The following is a 20,870-nucleotide window of genomic DNA, read 5'->3' as shown; positions in this document are numbered from 1 at the left end:
GGTTAGAGCATTACAATAGGTAGGGACTTTAGTTTCTTCATCTTTCAAAAACCCATATTACTATTGAGTTTGACACTCACTATTATAGAAGTGTCATCATCGTATTGCACGCAACCTCTCTATACTAAAATTTAACTTTTGAAATAACGATTAGCTCTAGCAAGTATTTTCAATGATTTTCGAGCAAAAAGTCATCATACCATAAGTTTTGAATCATGATCATTGTTAATAGAATTTTTTTAAATGCCATGCAAATTAGCAATTCAATAAAGAATTGTTGTAAGTTGTAAAATGATTTCCTTTCCAACGCACCAAAATCAAACTTTATCACTAGTTTCAATTGTTCCTCGTCACATCAATACATGCACTTTTATAATTTGAAAAAACATGCTCAATGAAAATATTCTCGAAATTCCACTACATGGAATGGCGTGAGACTTGAGTTACATATTTTTGCAATATCCATAACCATTCATATACATTCACTATTATAAATAAGTTGAATTATTGATGGTAAACAATTTGTCCTATTCACAATGTTGTTCAGTTATCTATTTGTTATTCATTTATTTTATTTTTTTGTGAAATCATTTCATGTTGTTAGCCAAATTGTGATGGAGACAACATCTAATGAGCATTTGACACTAGTTTTGATTTTTGGAGTAGTGTTTTGAACTCCATACACACATATGATAGCTTTGTTCAACAATTGAATATATTGCATTCTTTTTGTTTCTTTGGATCAATTTAAGACACAAAGATCTACTTCCATGATTTGTGGAGCCCCTATCACATACTTCAAGATCTTGTAATAAGTTATAGCTTTGATCAATTGTATATGGATCACAAGGTTCAACCTCAAAATCAAACATGATGCAATTGCAACAAAAAAGTAAAAATTTGTGCATGGCACAATGGGTCCTCATCCACAATAAACCATACAATGTAAAATAGAAAGCATTGAATGATCAGTAAGTAAAGTCTTGTATTTGTATGACTCCTTTTAATAACTAGTTTTGGAAAATCCCTCGCAATTAAGTCATCATTTTGTTCTAGGGGGAATGGTCATCTTGGTTGGGCAATTCATCGTAACAAGGATGGAATCTCTTCCGTCACTAACTAAAAGGCTATTGAAGATCAAGGTATGTCTTAAGACAAATCGAGGTTCTCATAGTCTAAATGGATGGCATTCCTTTTTTTGGCAAAACCACATATATTATTGATTAGTTCCATGGTTTTTGAAATGCCAATGTTTTTATTGATGGGCATATCATGGCACTCATATAGAACGTTCAAATGCGTGGGACGCACTTGACACATATGCAAGTATTTGGGTCAATGTTTTTTAATTCATACTAGTTGATGTCATTTGTAGACAGTAGAGTTAGCCATTGGGTGGTTCAAAGGGTTGTTGAAGTATTTCTTGTGGAAGGGGTTATCTTGAGTTACTACTAATATCTCTTAGAGTAGATTAAATCCAGAACATCTAGTACAATAGAGATTTTGAGGTCATGTGGCGTAAAGAGTGCAATATTATCCTTATCATCCTCTTCAGGCTTGTGTTTGTATAATTTAATGAAAGAGGACATAAACCTTTGTTGCAACCTAGGGCTATAAACTACTTTCAAGCCAAAGTCACCTAACAACATGAATTGTGGTGTACTAGAGGTTTCTATGGTATATTATTACATTTATTTTATGTCAAGCACCGAGGAGATCTAAAGACACTATTCTTTGAACACAATGGTAATGGCTAAGAGTTAGTTGTTATAGATTGTGTAGTTTATTTCGTTGTGGAAAATTTCCTTAACTAGAATATCACACGGTGAAGGATGTAGATGGACTTAGGTTGCAAAAGGATACATTCAAGGGTGAAGTCAAAGGGATTAGTTTAAACAAGGTAGGGCCATTTGTGTTCTAGGCATAGAGTGTTGGGACATTAGTGAAAGATGTCTTTAGCTTATCATTTGGTTGTTGCTTTCCAATGGTCCATAGGAACAAAGAAGTGGTGAAGATAATGTAGTGTAGTCCTTCAGTAAGAATGGTGGTGGTTTGCAAAGAAAAGGAAGTGTTGGACATCATTGTCTATCTTTGGGATTTTGGTTGAGCTCGCACTTATTGCGCAAGGCCATGTTTGAAGAGTTTTGCTAGGACAAGATGAATGTGCTTTAGAATGACAAGCTTGGAACATACAAGAATGTCATCAAGATAGACAATAACAAGAAGTGAATGTGGAAGATATTGTTGTTTGGGTGTTGGAATAGTATTATTGCATTTATTACAAAAACAATAAAGGAAGAAGGATTTCATTGTGAAGAGGGGTGTTCGAGAGAATAAGAAAAATAGTATTTTGATATTAAAGAAAAAGTATTAAGGGGGGGGGGGGGCATTCCCCTAATTTCCAGAAAGTGGCCTTCACTCCTTTGTGCACACAAGCTACTTAAATAACCATCCCCTCAACTACTTGTCCACTAATATCTCTAACTACTCCCAACAACTCTTCCCTTAATTTCTCTAATCTTGATTCCTAACCACTCCATAAGAGCGTTTGTGGGCCCAAAGGACATAACTTTATATTCAATGCAAATACACCATGTTCAAAATGTTATCTTCGATTCATCCCCTTCTCTCTTAGCACTTTATTGTTAGGGACCAACAAACTTTAATATAATTTGCACTATCATATTTACATGTTTATGTCTAATAAGAGTTCTAGTTAACTAACCACGACTCGATTAGCAATAATTTGTTGGATCAAATTAGTGGGTATTATTCAAGCGGTTTATTTCTAAGCTTAAAAAACCTCATTATATTTAGATTTTTGGAATTCAATAAACCTTTTGGTTGAGTGCACGTCTAATTCTTCAAAACTAAGATATATGAGTCAAAAGAGAGTAATTGTACAACAAGGTGTGGAAGAGGGAAGCGGAATAGGTGTAGCATGCCACTTCTTGATGTCAATATGGACTTTGTGAAATATATCTGATTCCAAGTATTTGTGCTTCAAAATAAACCCTTAATAATGTGTGTACATTAAAGCTTTGAGAAAAAGGGGTGGACAAGTTTATTGTGTGTAAAAACTTTAAAAAAACCTTGATATTTGATAGATGTACAACATAAGGCTTGATCCTCTTAACTCTACACATTATAGGCTTGTTGAGATGGCCAGCCTATAGAAAAGGATGATTTAGGTTCTTCCAAATGGATCCACTTGGGAAACATTACGGAGAGGGGAGGACGTGACAAACTTATGGCCCATGTGATGAACATTGATCGGGTCTTCGATTTCTTGCAATGAGACTCGAGCTTTCTTGCTCACAAGGACAGTGGGGGAGTGCATGGTCTCCCTATACATGGTCACCACCCCTAGGCCCAATGCGATCCCAACCATTGTAAATAGTGGCACCATCTCCACACTTACCCACCTTGACCTATTGGCACCCACCATATAAATACATACATACGACATTAGTGATGCACAATGGTTATGATCATAATAACTACTAATAAACATTCACTAGGCCTTTTTGGTTTGTTTGTTAACTCATCATGATCACTCCCACTAATTTACCCATTTATAGTAATCACATGTTCATTCCATAATTCACCCACTAATACTCCTTGCATTAAACCCCATGTTTTAATTCATCAACTACTCTGCCATTAATAATATGTTAATTCATTGATTCATCGGCCATATTTTTTAAATCTTATCAACCCATGACCTGATAATTCATCGATTTATCACCCATTAACCACATGTTAATTCATTAACTCATTGCCCATTAATAACATCCTTTTCCTTTTATCCATAAAACTCAAGTTAACATCATTTTTCTTTTATCCAATAATCACATGTTAATTCATTAACTATTCACTTCTTAATCACATGTTAATCCATTGAATATTCAGTTCTTAATCACATGTTAATCCATTGGCTTGTTGCCCATTAATAATATCCGTTTTCTTTTATCCAATAATCACATGCTAATTTTCATCCATTCATCAACAATGAATAACGTTTTAAAATTGGATTGAGTAATCACATTTTAATTCATCGACAATCACCCATTTAATCACATGTTTCCAAGCCTATAATTAATGAGTTCTTCTTACTTTGGTTGAGTGTGAGCGTGGCGTGGGGTGTTTCCAAGCCTATAATTAATGTTGCCACTGTAAGATTCACGTGGGCTTGTCAGAGGCGACTTGACCCTCATGAAGCTACCAAATCCTTGTCTCAAGAAATTATTCCTAGACATGTTGCTGAGAATTAATGGAGGTGGGGAATGAGGGATCTTTGAGGATTAATAGTGCCGATGGATTGATGAGGTTGTGCTTATATAGATCGTTTGAGTCTCTGTGATGATGAGAATAGAATAGATTGTTCTGATTGTTCACGGGATTTAACAAATTGAAGCATTTATGTATATATACCAGAGGATGGATTGAATGCCCATCGATCTAAAATGGAACCTTTACATCAATTACTAACCCATCAGCGCCCACTTAAATCTGTTATTTGTATGAAAACCATCCCTGGATTTGGACTCCTTTTCCTCTACTATCGATTGCTGTTTGGACCCCCCCCCCCCCCAAACCACTTGCTTCAATTTAATGAAGGAATAATTCCATTGCATCTGGTTGACCTAAAATAAAGAACAATATCTACTATGTGTGTCCACATACATATGTACATGTACCCCACACAATGTTGTTATGTGGAACATACTCTAGTGTGGATCCACACCCTAGGCTCACATGGAACCTTTGAAATAGCCCCGGGTCAAGGAACTTAGCGCCCTACGATTCTCGATTTCTAAAACCAGAACACAAACTCTAGCTCATCTTTGGACAACATCTCAATCCAACAAATTGTCCAAAGTCACCCTCTAGGAAAAAAGAAAGAGAGAAATTCCTGTAACAATGGCCACTAAAAAGAGAGAAAAACAATTTGATTCGCAACTTTGTCTATATGTCATAGGGTATTGTGAAATGCACATAAAACACATGCACTCCACACTATGTTGGCCTCTTATGAACAATTGTTTCACATCAATTATACTTATCATCCATGTGGATGAACTACTACGCCATTGATAATGATCTTGAAGTATAACTAAATTAAGGTTAAGTTTAATATCTAGGCTTCAAAAAATATGAGTGGCTTGATAGAGTGGGGACATGGGTTCATAGAAAATCATTTCATCCATGGTATGATGGTAAGAGACCGATTGCTTTTATTACTATATAATTTGGTTCCTCATACATGCAAGGAACATCATTGTAAACACAAGAGTTTCCCTTTAATTTATTGCAATTACTTGAGTTGAATCCAATAATTTGTGTTAAGTTTATAATTAAAGTTTTTGGATAACGTTTGCATTGAAGATTGGGTCCAACCAATGTTATAGCCCACCGATTTGATTTTGACGTACAAAACCATTGATGAATTTGTAGATTTTTCCAACTCATTATGTGAAGAAATTGCCATTATCTATTGTCTTAAATTTATGACAACTATAGATTTTCTTGCATATGTGCGAACCTTGAGATTTTTTATTGCTTCCGAGAAAGATATTAGTTGGTGGGGTATACTCTATGTGACAATTGTACACATGCCCATTTTGGCTGATTTATAAATGTATGTGTAATGTCTTGTTAAATTTTGAACTTTTGAGTATACATCAAGTAAAGGGGAAATATCAAAAGTTATGCATTTTGATATTTCCCGTTTCAATGTCCATGCCATAATACCTTCTGTAATTCAATTTTAAGACCTTATAGAAAATGCCATGAAAATTTCTTACTCAAGTCATATTTAGGCAATGCTTGTGTCGTGTGCATTAGATGCTAATGTGGCATGCCTACATATATCTTTCATAATAAGCATGTTCATTACCTTGCTTTTGATTACCAATACTTCCTTCAAACCATGGCATATTGGGGATTTTGCAAGCATATAGTTAAGGGGCATTTTGCTCATTTGCCCTTAATTAAACAGTGACAAATGAGAAAATACTTTTTATCAATGACTAAATTAATTAATGATAGCAATCTAATTTTTGTATAATATGCTATTAATATAGGCATTATGAACTAAATGTTACACAAGTATTCATTATCACTAGAGGGAAAATGTAGCAAAAACTTGGAACAACAGATTCCTCCCAAAGCATATTTAACTATATGTAGAACTTAGGTAAAGTGACATTGAAAACATAGAAGGATAACATACTTGTGATTTTGTGACATCATTGGATGGACAGCACATAAAATTAACACAGACAGTCTAGTATTAAAAACAAAAGAGGATGACTAAAGTTTTGTAAATTACAGAAAGGAAATAAATCCATTGAGGAAAAACCCAACACAAATCAATAAATTTAATGAACCAATACATGGGTAGAAACTTTTTTTCCTTTACATCATAGAATAGGCATCGAGTAGATATTGCTTAACAATAGACTACGAATCCATAGCAAACCCATACCTCTATAAGCATTCACTCATGTTCATTATGTTGTAAACAAGAATTTGAGTTCAATGGATAAAAATTTAGGTTTACACATGACGTGTTCACGCATGGAATAAGAGGAAGATGCGACAAACGGAAAAATGCCTGAAAGAAGCTACTTGATGCAATGCTACATAATTTGCACAAACAAAAATGCACCATAGCCAAGAAAATATAATCTTGCAAAATTCCTCAAATCTTTTTTATACGATTCTCCATAGCAACCAAACCAACCCCAGTCTCATTTTCCACCCAATAGGCAGTCATGCATATATAATTCGAACCAGATACATGAATGGATGTCTTTTACAAACACAGGGGGTTCACCAAATCTCAAAGCATGAAATTCCGGAGATAATCAGGGTCTCGCTTTGTTTTGTCTTGGAATTTCTTGAACCATCGTTGCAATATATCCATGGGGACAACAAGTTTGTTTGCGTCGACAGTACAAAAGGACTGCATGAAATTGAAGAGATTTTCGCCCACTTTCATTGCAAGAGCCTCAACTTTTTGCTGATGCCCAACATTCATAGAAGGAAGAGTAATGACGTCCTCTACGGAAAGACCAATTTTGGCTGAAAGGGGAGTTGCATCAGGTGCCATTATTTGGAATTGCCCACCAGGGCTCGGCCATAGTAATGGTAAAACAGCCGAAGGACAGCCTCGGTGAACCGCACCACAATACTGAAATTCAGACCCTGGAGATTGTACATATACTGCTAATGCCTTCTCTGGTGGAAGAGAGAATTCATTCAGCAAGAAAAGGCAAATTTCTTTCACTTGATCATATGCTTCTCCTACACAAGGTGCATTTAAACAAAAGGTAACAAACATTTTACCTCTACTTATAAGCTCTGAAGTACTCTAAAAGCAATCCAATTAAATTTTAAGATGGGGAGCAACACAAAAATACCCCTAACGGTCTGAATTTTTACCAGAATACTCTTACGTATTAAAAAAATTTGCAGTGCAGAGTGGTGTTCGGATAAATCTAGTACATATGCAAAAATATAAAGAGTATTCTCGTTCATATGCAAAAGGTTAGGGATATTTCTGTGTGTACTCAATTTCAAAAGTAATTAGCAATGAACGCGTTCATAAACATCCCAGCCAAGCCCACAAAGAATTCAGAAAGCCCTCAATATGTCATTTAATTCATTCACTAATTTGAGGTCAGTGATGCAACTTCATTCAGATGTAGAAAAATACACACATCTTACCTACAAAATGGTTCATGTCAAGAACCCAGTGCATACTGTCGATTTGTGTAAAGCTACTTGCATCCATTGGAAAACTTCGTGTAGGGAAAAGAACACCAAACATGATGACACACGCAGCTACAGGAATTGAGAGTATCTCTTTAATGCGTATACACTGGAACAGTATTTGGATGTCCTTTGAGCACAAATTCTATGCAGCAATAGCAAACTCAATATCTTATACCTAGAAAATCCTCAATTCAGTAAGTTCCCTCAGTGTACATCCAAACAAACATCACAAAAGTACAATAGTGAAGCAATAGTATGGTTATGGCGTGACTCGAGTATGTTTATAAGGTTATAGTGATAAAAAAAAACACTAAAGTCTAATAAGGTTTCTTGTGTATCATTAGTAAAGACTTTTTCTAAAATTCAGGTTTGACACAATTTTATTGTTTTGCAGACATTAAGTGATGGAGCTTTAAGGTTCAAACATCTTGCACATCCAGAAATCCCTATAAAAGAGTCTCATTTATAAGATGTTAAGGTTCACTTTCATTGATGATGGTAAATTGATGAAGGCATCTTACAACTGCTGACATGTTAATCATGTACTAGTGACAATCCTGCATTGATTCAAATGTTCTCACAATCAATTCTAAAATAATTTTCGCAATCTCTTCACATAGAATAGAAGAATTTCCTCAGTCTCATCTTTCAATTGCTGACATGTTAATCATGTACTAGAGATAATTCTACATTGACTCAAATGTTCTCACAATCAGTTCTAAATTATTTTTTGCAATCTCTTCACGTAGAGTAGAAGAATTTCCTCAGTCCAACATTATGCACATTAGCACCCAAGGGATACAAGAACACTATTAACACATCAAAATTGACCTTGAATATTACTTTCACAATCTTCACCAGCCTTGCTAAACAGCATTAAATGAAAATATAAGACTAACAAAACAATACCGAAAATGGGTACAAAAACATTCATGGAAAAATGAAAAAGCTAAACAATAATGAGATACAATAATCATAAACAACATGCCTATTGGAGGGTGGCAGCTCCAGACCTGCACTCTCTTTCATCTTTATTATCTCTCTTTACATTCTCTCTCTTCCTAGATTCTTCTCTCTCTAGAATCTGCAACGCTTTAAATGCCTTCTCTTGCTTCCACTTTTTCCAAGACATTCCCTCATATTCCTAGTTTATTGTACCTGTTGGTAGTACAAGAGTCACTTAACTACCAAACAACCATTTCACCCACTTCCCCAATTTTGTATAAATAGGCTATACCAGCCTCTTTTGTAAAGACTTTTATTTTCTGCTACTACTTACGAATAAGCTCTACTCTTTGGCTGTGTCTCTACTCTTTGCAACCATTTTTTCTACTGCTGTCTAACAGCCTTCTCACAAATTGGCTGTGTCTATTTTGTTCTAACAACTGTTCTGCTGCTGTTATTAACAACTTTCTCACATGGTATCAGAGCAGTGAGGTCTCCATATCCTCAGCCTGATTTTTTTGCCAAAGACCACACAGACCTATCTTCTTTTATCCCACCCTAAAGAGGAGTTTTTTCTTTTCTTTGCAGCCTCCCTCCCAACCCTATAGAGGAGGTTCTCTTAGCAGCCACCCTCCCACCCTACAGAGAAGGTTCTTCTTTTTTTCTTTTCCCCTGATCGGAGCCTCACCTAGCATCTAGGGAGTAGAAAGACCCTGAGCATCTACTTACAGCTGCTGCAAATTGTCCAGTTGTAGCTCAAGAGGAGGATATCCATGGCCTCACATGCCACCATTGTTTCAACCATTCCCCAACTCCCCAAAGAGTCCATCTTGGATGGGAACAATAACTTGGATTGGGAATTGCAAATAAAGACGTTGATACAGTAACATCATCTATGGAATGTAATCAATGGTAGTGACAAGAAACCACCAGTAACTTCATCCTCTTCAACCAAATCAGTTGCAAGCTCATCTAACGCTTAGATTGAAGCTTGGCTAGATAAGGATTCTCGTGCTCATGCTTTCCTCATGTTTAATACTAAACTGAGCATCGCTCGTCAATTTCAAGATACAGATGAAGAGACAGCCAATGAACTATGGGCAGCCATCAAAAAGAGGTATCATCGAGCTAATCATGCTCAAATAATAGCTGTTGAGAGTCAACTAGCAAATCTCAAGATTCATGACACTCCCAACATCATGGATCAAATAATGCAATTAGTTACTCTCCAAAAGAAACTAGTTTCTTTGGGAAGCAAGTCAACTGAAGTTGAGTTTGCGCATCATCTTATGATAAAGTTGCCTGAGTCATTCTCAACCTTTTGTGACACAATTTCTCTTCTTCCCAACACACCTGATATGAATACATTTCTTGGCATGCTACAAGATAGGGCAACAAGGAAGAAAAGTGCTCAAAATTCCAATGAGACTCTTCTACATGTGCAAAGTAAAGGCCAGTGGAAGCAAAATGGAAACTCCTACAACAAACCCAATCCAAGACCACCAAACAACCCAGCCTACAAGGAGCTCACCTGTGATTATTGTGTTGTGGCTACAGAGGTCACATTCAGCCCGATTGTCGGAAAAAGAAAAGGGACAAAGCCAAGAAATCTTCTTCTACCAAAAGTCAACCTACACCAAAATCAAACTCGGTCCACTCAGCCAAAGAAACAGTTTTCCTTGGCATTGAGGAACATTCTTCACATTTGGCTAGAACTACCATTGATGAGTGGTTAGCAGACAATGGTGCCATTGCACACATGACTTATGACAAATCCATTTTGCATGATGTGAAGCCTAGCTCCTCCCAAATCTCCATAGGAGATGCCTCAAGTATTGAGGCTTCGTGTGTTTCTTAACAATTTTTCAAATGATGAACTTGTCGTTCTTCAAGATGTGCTACATGTGCCTCGCATCTCTGCCAACTTACTTTCAGTCTACCGAATCACTAAGCAAGGTTATGGAGTCAACTTTGATAGCTCAGTTTTGGAAGTCATTGACACCAATAGACTACAAATTGTAGCTAGTGGCACACAAAAAGGTGGTTTATACCGCCTGAAAAGTTCCCATAACCCCTTGGAAAAATCCAAAGCTCATCTTCTTCACATCTAGTTGAGGGTCTTCCTATTTTTAAAACTCCTAATACCCCATGTGTTGCTTGTCTCCATGGAAAGCAACATCGAGAGCCTTTCCCTCATGAAGCCACTCACTGTGCAACATCTATCTTGGAGTTAGTGCACATGGATCTTTGTGGTCCCATGAAAACCACTACTCTTAGTGGTGCACGCTACTTTGTGCTTATCATTGATGATTTCTCCCGTAAGGTTTGGGTTTATTTTCTTGTAGAAAAGTCTCAAGCCTTCACCAAATTTCAAGAATGCGTAGCTCTTGTGGAGAAAGAGACATCAAAAAAAGTTCGAAAGATCAGGTCGGACAATGGTGGAGAGTTTATCTCCCAAGATTTTCACCATTTCTGCTCTTAATGAGGCATTGCTTGCCAATTTTCTACACCCAATACTCCTCAACAAAATGGAGTTGTGGAAAGAAAGAACCGGACAGTCCAAGAGATGGCTCGTACAATGCTATCTCAATCTGATCTTCCTGTCTCATTTTGGGGTGAAGCTGTCAACACAGCAGTCTACATCATCAACTGCTGCCCAACAAAAGCAGTTGCTGCAATGACCCCAGCTGAAGCATTTACAGGCGTAAAGCCCTCAGTTTCTCATTTGAAAGTATTTGGTTATGATACTTATGTTCACATTTCAAATCATAAAAGGACTAAATTTGGGTCCAAAACCAAGAAATGCAAATTTCTTGGTTACAGCACACAATCTAAAGCCTATAGGTTATGGGATTTAGAATCGAAGTCCCTAGTCATCTCTAGGGATGTTCATTTTGTGGAGTCTAAGCTAGATGACTCTAGGCTTTCGCCTGAGTTCACAGTTGAAATACCAACTGCTCCAGAATCTCCTATTTCAGACGAAGATGTCTCACATTCAAACCCCCCATCTCCTCCTACTCCTACTCAACCTCTAATTCCATCAACAATTCAAACTTCTCCCTCAACTCCAATTGTTTCCCCTCCCTCTACACACCAGCTTCCACCACTTCCCAAGTGGCTTCAAGCGACCATTCGTGATTTTCATCTCTCTGACGCTGAACTTCACAAGTATACATCTAGTTCTCCAACCAACATGAAAAGAACACATAAGTCACAACAGCCACTTCACTCATGCAACTTTGCCTTACTGTGCATTGTTGTTCAATCATAAGAACCCACTACAGCAAAAGAGGCTCTTGTTCTTCCAAAGTGGAAAGCAGTAATGGAAGTTGAACTTGATTCCATTGAGTGGAATCATACATACGAGCCATTGATGAACTTGATTCCATTGAGTGAACTTGATTCCGACAACAAGGTACACCTCTATTTGATGTGCGCTTGCGCTTGTTGCTCACAAAAAAATGGCACATCTTTCAAATGGATGTCAAGTCAGCCTTCCTTAATGGTGACTTGAAAGAGGAAGTTTATGTTGAACAGCCTCCAGGTTTCAAGATTTTAGAGCAAAAAAACATGGTCTACAGGTTACACAAAGCCTTGTATAGCTTAAAGCAAGCTCCCAAAGCTTGGCATGACAAAATTGGTACCTTCTTTATCTCACTTGGGTGTACGCACTGTTATGTTGGCAGCAATCTCTATGTCTTTTCCCAAGAAAATCTGTTATGCTTGATCATATTATATGTTGCTGACCTTCTAATTACAGGGTACCTTGCTTCTAAAATCAAGGAGCTCCGTGCTGACCTCAAAACCACATTTGAAATGACTGATCTAGGACTTCTCCATTACTTCATAGGTATGGAGGTCTATCAATCACATGGTGGTATCTTCCTCAGCTAACATAGCTATCTCAATCAGCTCCTTGAGACCTATGGCATGTCAAATTGCAGGCCACTCTCTTGTTCGATGGATCCTAACTATTCTCGGCCACTTCTCAAGTACTCCAAGACAAAGTCATTGGTAAGTAGTTATTCGAGTTCTTAGGTATTTGGCCAACACACTCAACTATGGTCTGTCTTTTAGAGGCGGCATTGAGCTTGTTGGCTACTCAGATGCTGATTAGGCAGGTGATATTAATTCTAGAAGGTCCACATCTGGCTATTGTTTTATGTTAGGTTCAGGCTTGATTTCTTGGAAATCAAAGAAGCAATACTCAGTTTCTACTTCATCAACATAAGTTGAACATCGAGCCTACTTGGATACTTGTTGTGAGTTGCTATGGTTAATGCAATTATTTTGTCACATTGGTGTTTTGCAAGACTCTCCTATTGCAATTTTCACTAACAACCAAAGTGCCCCTGCCTTGGCATATAGCTCAACATTTTATGATAGAACAAAACATATTGAAGTGCACTACCATTTTGTTCGTGAATTAGTGAAATCACAAGTCATCAACTTGGCATATTGTCCTACTCAAGAAAATATAGCTGATTTATTTACTAAGCCACTTCCAAGGCAAGCCATTGATCAACTCCTTGGTCGACTCAATGTTGGACCGCCGTTCTGGAGCTTAGAGGTGTTGGAGGGTGGCAACTCCAAACCTGCACTCTCTTTCATCTTTATTATCTCTTTTACATTCTCTCTCTTCCTAGATTCTTCTCTCTCTACAATCTCCAACTCTTTAAATGCCTTTGCTCTCTAGAATCTGCAACGCTTTAAATGCCTTCTCTCGCTTCCACTTTTTCCAAGACATTCCCTCATATTCCTAGTTTATTGTACCTGTTTGGTAGTACAAGAGTCACTTAACTACCAAACAACCATTTCATCCACTTTCCCCAGTTTTGTATAAGGCTATACCAGCCTCTTTTTTAAAAACTTTTATTTTCTGCTACTACTTACAAACAAGCTCTACTCTTTCACTGTGTCCATTTTGTTCTAACAATTGTTCCGTTGCTGCTATTAACAGCTTTTCTCACAAAGCCTGCATTTTTTTTGTGCGAAAATAAGTCACATTTGCTTAAATTAGTTCCAAAGAAAGAGGAACACTGCCCTTACAAAATATACTACGCACTATAGTCTGTATGATAGCAATAACAGATTACATCACCCAAATGGAATAATCTTCATGATCTTTTAACCTAAGACTGTATCAAGAGTTTTATAAATCATTATTCTATGTCAAGTCTATGGCATAGATAGTGCAGCCTCTTACAAGGCTCTCATTACCACAAGGAAATCTTCTGGATGCAATTCATACTTCATGTTAATAAACAGTTCTATAAAAAATATATGATAGCAGCTCTCCGGACATAATTGTGAAAGGTTTGTAGGTTAATATTATATCTAGTGAAAAAACCTATCTAATCATGACTCAAGTTCTCCATGATTATACAATCTTCTATGATGGACTTGGAAATTTTGAGCAGAAATTGTATTTAGTCCTCTAGAAGGTAGTAGTCTGTGTACAAACAAATGCTAAATGAAACGCACTTATCTTTCATAATGGAACCCCAAACAAAACATATAGAGAGTTCTCTTTGTTACATTGTAGAGGTGGTGGATACAAGACAACTCACTCACAATGAGAGGTATCTCCATGAATCTCAATGTGAACTATCAAATCTCTTGTTCAATTCATAAGAAACTAAGTCCACCCCTAGCACCGTATCTTCAAGATTCCCAATCCACATTATCAAATGCCTTGTTCAATTTCACAAGAGACAAAACCTATTCTTTGCACAGCATCTTCAAGTTTTCCAATCCACACAATCAAATGCCTTATTCAAATTCACAATGACAAGTACTGAGTCCTGTCTGATTAATTTTGCTACGAAGCTGAAAATAATATCCAAAACACACGGAGTGGAATTAATAACATCTAATATTCAAGGATGATAATGTACGGGGTTGTGACAAAGTTTTGTATGGATTTTCCAAGTCTCAACTACAAGTACATATGTTTGTCTATAAAACATCCTTACAGATCAAATGAATGTGTCCTACCATACTATTGAAGCAAGTGCACCACAAAAACAGCATATTCTTTGGACCAAAGTGTGCTCAAATGTCAGAAAAAAGGTAAATGAAATAGCGTCAGAAATTTTATCTTTTGGGTAAACATTCACTTGAAATTTGACTTTTTATAGTTGATAAAAAATATATACACTTTAGATTTTCATGCCCCCATCTCCAAAGCACATCAAGCCCCACAAATGCACAAAATGTGATTATTGGTAAAGAAGATGGTATATGTTTGTAATGCGAAGAGTTCATATGTCAAAGATAATTGTTGAAAGTGATCTTTTCTAGATGCGGGTTTGCCAAACAATTTCTACCCCATACAGCTCAGTGTGGATTTTTCAGTTCATAATTCTTCATTCCAAGTTGACTACATAAAATCTTAGTGTATTTTCTATACAATCATTGTACACGATTCTTTCAGTTATAAATCTCATCAATGTGTTGACAAGATACCAAGTGTGCTCTAACATGTACATGTACAAGGTACGTACAATGTACGATCATGGAAAGGACTATATGCTTCTTTGATAGTTGAATTAGATGGTCAATAATTGTGAGACTTCCAAGGCCCACCACATAGGTCATGTTCAGTTTGGTACTGTGATGCATCACAGGCCACCATGGTTCAAAGAAAGATACTCTTCCACTGATAAGAGTTTCGCAAATGCTTCTTGACCATGGGGCATAAGGGCTAAGCTGCTGTACTAGCCCATCAAAGACCTGTCAATTTTGGATTCTGATACTGATTAGACATTGATGAAAGTCATGCTTATGGACTTATATCCAAAATTCAGATGATTCTCCCTTTATACATATCCATACATGGGAAATCAAAAACATGTAGAAGGATTAGAAGCTTGTTGATCATGATTAGATTCAAAGGATTTCTTTACATGCCCGGTTGAAGTAAGAGATTGAGCATGTAGATTGTCATAGAGCTGTATTGGGACATGCATTTGCCCAAATAATCAACTCAAGGGTGAGTGTGCTAGACTATATATATAGACATTTCCCATGATTGTTCGGTTCTTCCTCGTTCCACACCATTCAAGCATTGGGATATGAATGCCAGACCATGGAGGTCAACTAACATTGAATGCATATCAATTTTCAATAAATTGTAAAACGAATGGTTTGGAAATCCTTTTTTCTTTTTTCTTCTTTTTATAAAGGGCAATTATTGGTGATTGGGCAGAGTGTGGCCCTGGCAACCTAGCAGACACTTCTTGTCTTTGGTTACATACATATCTATCAACAAAAATGGAGATGGATCATCGATAGGCCTGTTGATTTGCAAGAGTCTGTCACAAATGTCTATTAATTTGCAATAGCCTGATAACAAGCAAATTGTGCTACCTTTATAGTTCTTTTTTCCTCTTCATGTTCTCCAGAATGAAAGACACAATTTGTGAAGGGATGCAATTGGTAGAGGCCACACCAAATGAGCTTACCAGGCCAAACTATACCCACGTATACACATGCAAACACACGCAAATATATACATATATATATCTCCTGTGATATTACCGAGAAACCCTAAATTTGCAACCACATTCTGTATCATGCGTAGCACTGAGACTATGAAGTTATTTGAGCACCAGAACGTCTTTGATTTGGTTATAAACTAGCAAAAGAAAGCACTACATGTGGACGTCCCTCTTTCTCTCTCTCTCTCTCTCCCTCTGGTGTAAAATAAAAGAGCAGCAGCAGCAGAAGAAGAAGAAGAAGAAGAAGAAGAAACAGAGGAGAAGGCATACCGTGTTCGGAGAAGCTCTTCGAAACTGTTCTTCATCGCCACCAAAATGATCGCAACGGAAGCATCGCATCCGTTTGGTTGCTTCTCCTTCGTCGTCGTCTTCGTATACTGACTGCTACAGTCTACTACTGCTTCTGCTGCAGTTCTGGTCTTTCTCTGCGTGCGGTGTGTATAGATTTTTTGATTGGTGTGGCATTTCACTAATGTCTTTTCTGATTAGCACAAACAAGTTAAAAAGTTATTATCAACAAGCATAACATGATGATCATGGTGCTCCTCATTCACACTCCTTCCTCGTTGCCCAGTTATTTGAACGTCCCACAACAGCACAGAAAGCGAATGGCAACCATCATACGTGATTCCCCAAAGCTTGTGAATTTCCCCTTGCCAAAAAACCCAATCATGCGATTGCCACGACTTGAATGGTACATGTCGTATATGCCGTTCCATTTGGGTGAGGTAAAAGCCTTCCGAGACAAGTCACGTTGGTTGTTGTACAAAAGAAGTGAGAGTCATGCGAAATGTTGCATCTTGAGAGGTCCCCATGAAGTGTGGGCCCAACCACCACCAACCTATGCCAAACAAAATACTTCGCATTTGATGGGAACTTTATAACCCTGTCCATCATTATCATCGATCTTCCTTTAACATCAAAGTCATGAGTGTGAGAGAACCCAAGTTCGGTCTCTCATATGTTAAAGATATATATTTCCACCTTGAGACCTTCTTGATCCTACTACATATTGTAGTGAGGTAAACCATCTAAGACGTTGTAAGATTAGTAGCCAATATAAAGGTGACTCTCTGTAGACAATGTTCATGTGGAGCTCGATGTGATGAGAAATTAGTTGAACGGGTAATAACTTTATTCAAGCCCAGTAGGAGGAAGTAGGTAGATGGAATGTAAATAACCATAAGTATAAAAAGGCTATAAGATCTTCAAGTATGTCATGGAAACCACGTGATATTTTGTTTTACCTTTTGTGTTTCTAGAAAGTGAGGATGTCACACAAAAGGGCTTGAAGAAATTACCTAGTGTGCTTAAGCTCTCTTCATTTTTTTAATGGTTGTTCCCTAATTGCATTCACACTAGATTCGCACCTTTAGTTTTTGACATCCAAACTCTCAAGTGCATGCCAATAGGTTTTGGTTATTGCCATTGAGTTTGGATAAATGTTTACCTCTAGTATTGGACATCACACGTCTCAATTAGTGGAATGGTTTTGTTTCACCTAAGTGGATGTCAAATATGAATATCATTAGACATAAAATACTACAAATGTTTCATAAGAAATATGTCCTATATATATTGGTTTCGTGCTATTATTAAACAAGGTTTGTTATAATGTTAAGAGTTAATATAGTGTACGAGAATAACACTATAAATTTTTAGAGACATTGCTCTAATCATCAAACTTAGTGAGGTTATGAGCATCCTTGGGTGGAATTCCACAAGTTGATTCTTGTTCAACGAATTAACATCTTTCATTTGTTAGAGCTTCATTTACAACATCTCCAATTGTTTGGGTGTCCATGTTGCATTTTTTTATCAAGCTTTGTGTTGCTCACATCGATTGTGACTTGTAATTGGTGTTCTTGGATTTTGCATGATATCCATCAAGATAGATTGCATGGATTAAACATAATATATTAATATGTTACAAACATTTTATTAAATCAAGTGCTTGCTTTGCATGTCTAATCAATCTATTGTGCTGTTATTATTATTAATAGAATCTTGATGTTTGCACATTCTTTCCTTGAACTAGTTTGAGGTGTTTTATTGGCACATGGTATAAGGTAGGTGTCACTCCCACACACAATCAATCAATCAACATAGGCAAAGTGTGGAAGAATGAAAAGAAGCATTATGTGGAAGCTGGTTAACAACAATATCAACATCTCAATCACCCTAGAGCTTTACACACCTCAATGAACCTACCCTATAAGCTTTTCACGCCCTCTATGGCTATTTCTAAACTTTCCATATATTCACTTTGGTATATAGTTTGGGGAATTAACGGAATTAAGAAAATTAACATGATTGCACGAGTCATCTTAATTATGACCTATCTAAGTGCACCTAATTCAATTGCTTCTCGTTCACATGGAGTGTAACGTATATTTTTGTTTAATCTTATCATGGTGCTCATTCTAATATCTATTTTGTGGCTTGGAAAGTAGTTGGCCTAAAGTTGAAGTTAATGTATGAATCATGATCAAGATCCAAACATCATACTTTTAAGCATCCAAAAAAAGGTCGTGTTGTGCCCCAACTTTGGGCTATATTTTGGTCTACATTCTCGCTCTTTTGCATCCTCTAAGAGCCACTTTTCACCATGTAGTTTTTTCACACTAATTAATCAAGATATACATGTCGTTTACTAAGAAATTATCTATTTAAGTGAGACATATCATATGTTTATGTACTAATTATAGACTAACATATTCATTCTTTAATTTTTTATTAACTTAAGAAGCCTTCAAAACTTCCACAATTGAATGGAGTGGAGAGTTAAGTGTTTTTCATGTCTTGATTTATGGTGTGGTCTTTGTCATTGGGTGTTGACGTCCCCTGATCACTTAGCTAGCCTACCATAAGAAAGTCAACCCCTTAGAACTTGGTGGTGACCTTTAAAAGTGCAAACCTCCAGTGTATTAGTTGTGTTGGCTCCTTTGGTGGAACTTGTTTCAAAAGACACAACAAAGTCAATGCATGGTTGCTACACCTTTTGAAGCGATGATACTAGTTTTAGACTCCTCATAAAGGTAAATGATGTCGCCACTTCGCCAATATGTGATACTAGAACAAGAGTTAGCATTGTAATTTACAATAGTAGCCCAACGATGGCTCGTGCAAAGATAAAACTTTGCTTGGCCAAAGGTTCACGTCAACACCCATAGGGCTTGATAATAGACTATCCCTTCACAATATATGATGTTGATAATCATCTCATGTTTGTCATTACTAGATTGGTCAATCACGTGGTCAATGATTGCATGTTAATACAACCTTTCCTTCACATAAGCCACTTCATGATGGACTTTGCGAATTTTTCCTTTTACCCAGGAAAGGAGAATAAGAATTAAATATGGTGCATGTACAAGGGAGTAGCTCACTCATAGATGATCAATTGACGAACATAAATTATAGGGTTAATTGATTTGTACACCACCCAAATAACGTTTGGAAATAGTAACGAGAGACAAGTCCATGGTTGAAGACACACAATTGCTCATCCTCCAAGGCTAGCCATGAATTGGTCATGATTTGGATGCAGATGCCAACGATGGTCAACAACTAACATGCACCCAATTGCAAGAACATAACTTTGTGATGCCGATGGTTTTACCTAAAATTGTTTCATGGTTACAACATCCTAGGTTGTGATATTACATCCTCTAAATAACATGTAATGTAACTTTACGATAATTGTACACTCTATCTCCCATGTGAAACCCTTATGAGTGTTGTGATCGACTCTCAAGCCTTGATACAATGACCATCCAGTGTGTGGGGTCACTGCCATGTGACATGAAAACCCTTACTACCAAGGCACATGTCGAGGCTTGGTAATGCCCACGATAACCTTTTCTTGAGCCATGCTTTCTGAAGGGAAATTGATCTAATAAAAGTCAAATTATGATGGTTCTAATGTCACAACTAGTCTACTACCCCTGTATGACGGTTTCTATGCAAAAGTACTAGTGTGGGGTGTAACCTCTAGCTAATCACATATTCGATAAGCAAGCTTTGAGCTTGATCTCACAACTCTACATTCCGACATGTAAACCTCCACTACACCCATAGAGGAAATCACAAGCCACCCGTCATGGGGGTTCCACATTTGGTTATCTTGTTTAAGTGTGGAGTTTAGGTATTGGGATCACAATATCACCAAGGTGTCTGGTTGAGCTTGTGTAAGGCGAAAAGAACCTCACATATTGAAAGGAAATACAACGTCAGATAGTTGACTTGCCGGTTTATCCTTAGCTACTTAGCCCACAAACAAGCAAAACAGAAAAGAGCCGACACAAAAATTTACGTGGAAATCCTAATCGGGGAAAACCACAGGAGCCCACAGACTTTGTAACAGTTTCGCTATCAAAGTGTGTATAAATATGTTCTTAGCTTCCCTAGCTGACTAGGCAAGGGTCAATTTTGTCAAGGCCACAACCTTGAACAAACCTTTGGCTCAGAAGATGGATTAACACAGTGAATAGGAAGGGAGAGACAAAACACAAAGCACCAAAACTTGGTCTACTATTAGTTGATGTAGGGTCTCATCATCCCAACCATTCGTTCATTCACAAATGGCATCCCATGCGGAGCTCGGAAGCTTCGGGAATTAGAGATGTTATCTGGACCATG

General features: G+C 37.2%; 1 protein-coding gene and 1 long non-coding RNA gene across 3 annotated transcripts; one reads left to right on the top strand and one right to left on the bottom strand.

The window, feature by feature from the left end:
- Nucleotides 1-6,670: 6,670 nt before the first annotated feature.
- On the bottom strand, nt 6,671-16,650 carry LOC147859724 (hikeshi-like protein). Of its 2 annotated transcripts, none has more exons than XM_087325092.1 (3): nt 16,500-16,633; nt 7,735-7,851; nt 6,671-7,311 (listed from the first exon to the last, which is right to left on the bottom strand). In XM_087325092.1, exons 2-3 carry the CDS (start codon nt 7,835-7,837, stop codon nt 6,848-6,850), a joined length of 567 nt encoding a protein of 188 aa, XP_087181218.1. In that variant the 5' UTR covers nt 7,838-7,851; nt 16,500-16,633; the 3' UTR covers nt 6,671-6,847. The 2 variants fall into 2 exon arrangements, with proteins under 2 accessions (XP_087181218.1, XP_087181217.1); XM_087325091.1 differs by having other exon boundaries at nt 6,737-7,311; nt 7,735-7,924; nt 16,500-16,650.
- LOC147859725 (uncharacterized) lies at nt 16,278-16,482 on the top strand. Its single transcript, XR_015530277.1, has 2 exons — nt 16,278-16,394; nt 16,447-16,482. It is a non-coding gene; the product is annotated as an uncharacterized LOC147859725 (long non-coding RNA).
- Nucleotides 16,651-20,870: the final 4,220 nt, after the last annotated feature.

Source organism: Azolla caroliniana, unplaced genomic scaffold, assembly GCF_043228905.1.
Source record: "Azolla caroliniana isolate FFs.n. ecotype wild unplaced genomic scaffold, voAzoCaro1.0.p SCAF_9, whole genome shotgun sequence".
NCBI classification, from domain to species: Eukaryota; Viridiplantae; Streptophyta; class Polypodiopsida; order Salviniales; family Salviniaceae; genus Azolla; species Azolla caroliniana.
This window is presented reverse-complemented; position numbering and strand designations above follow the sequence as displayed.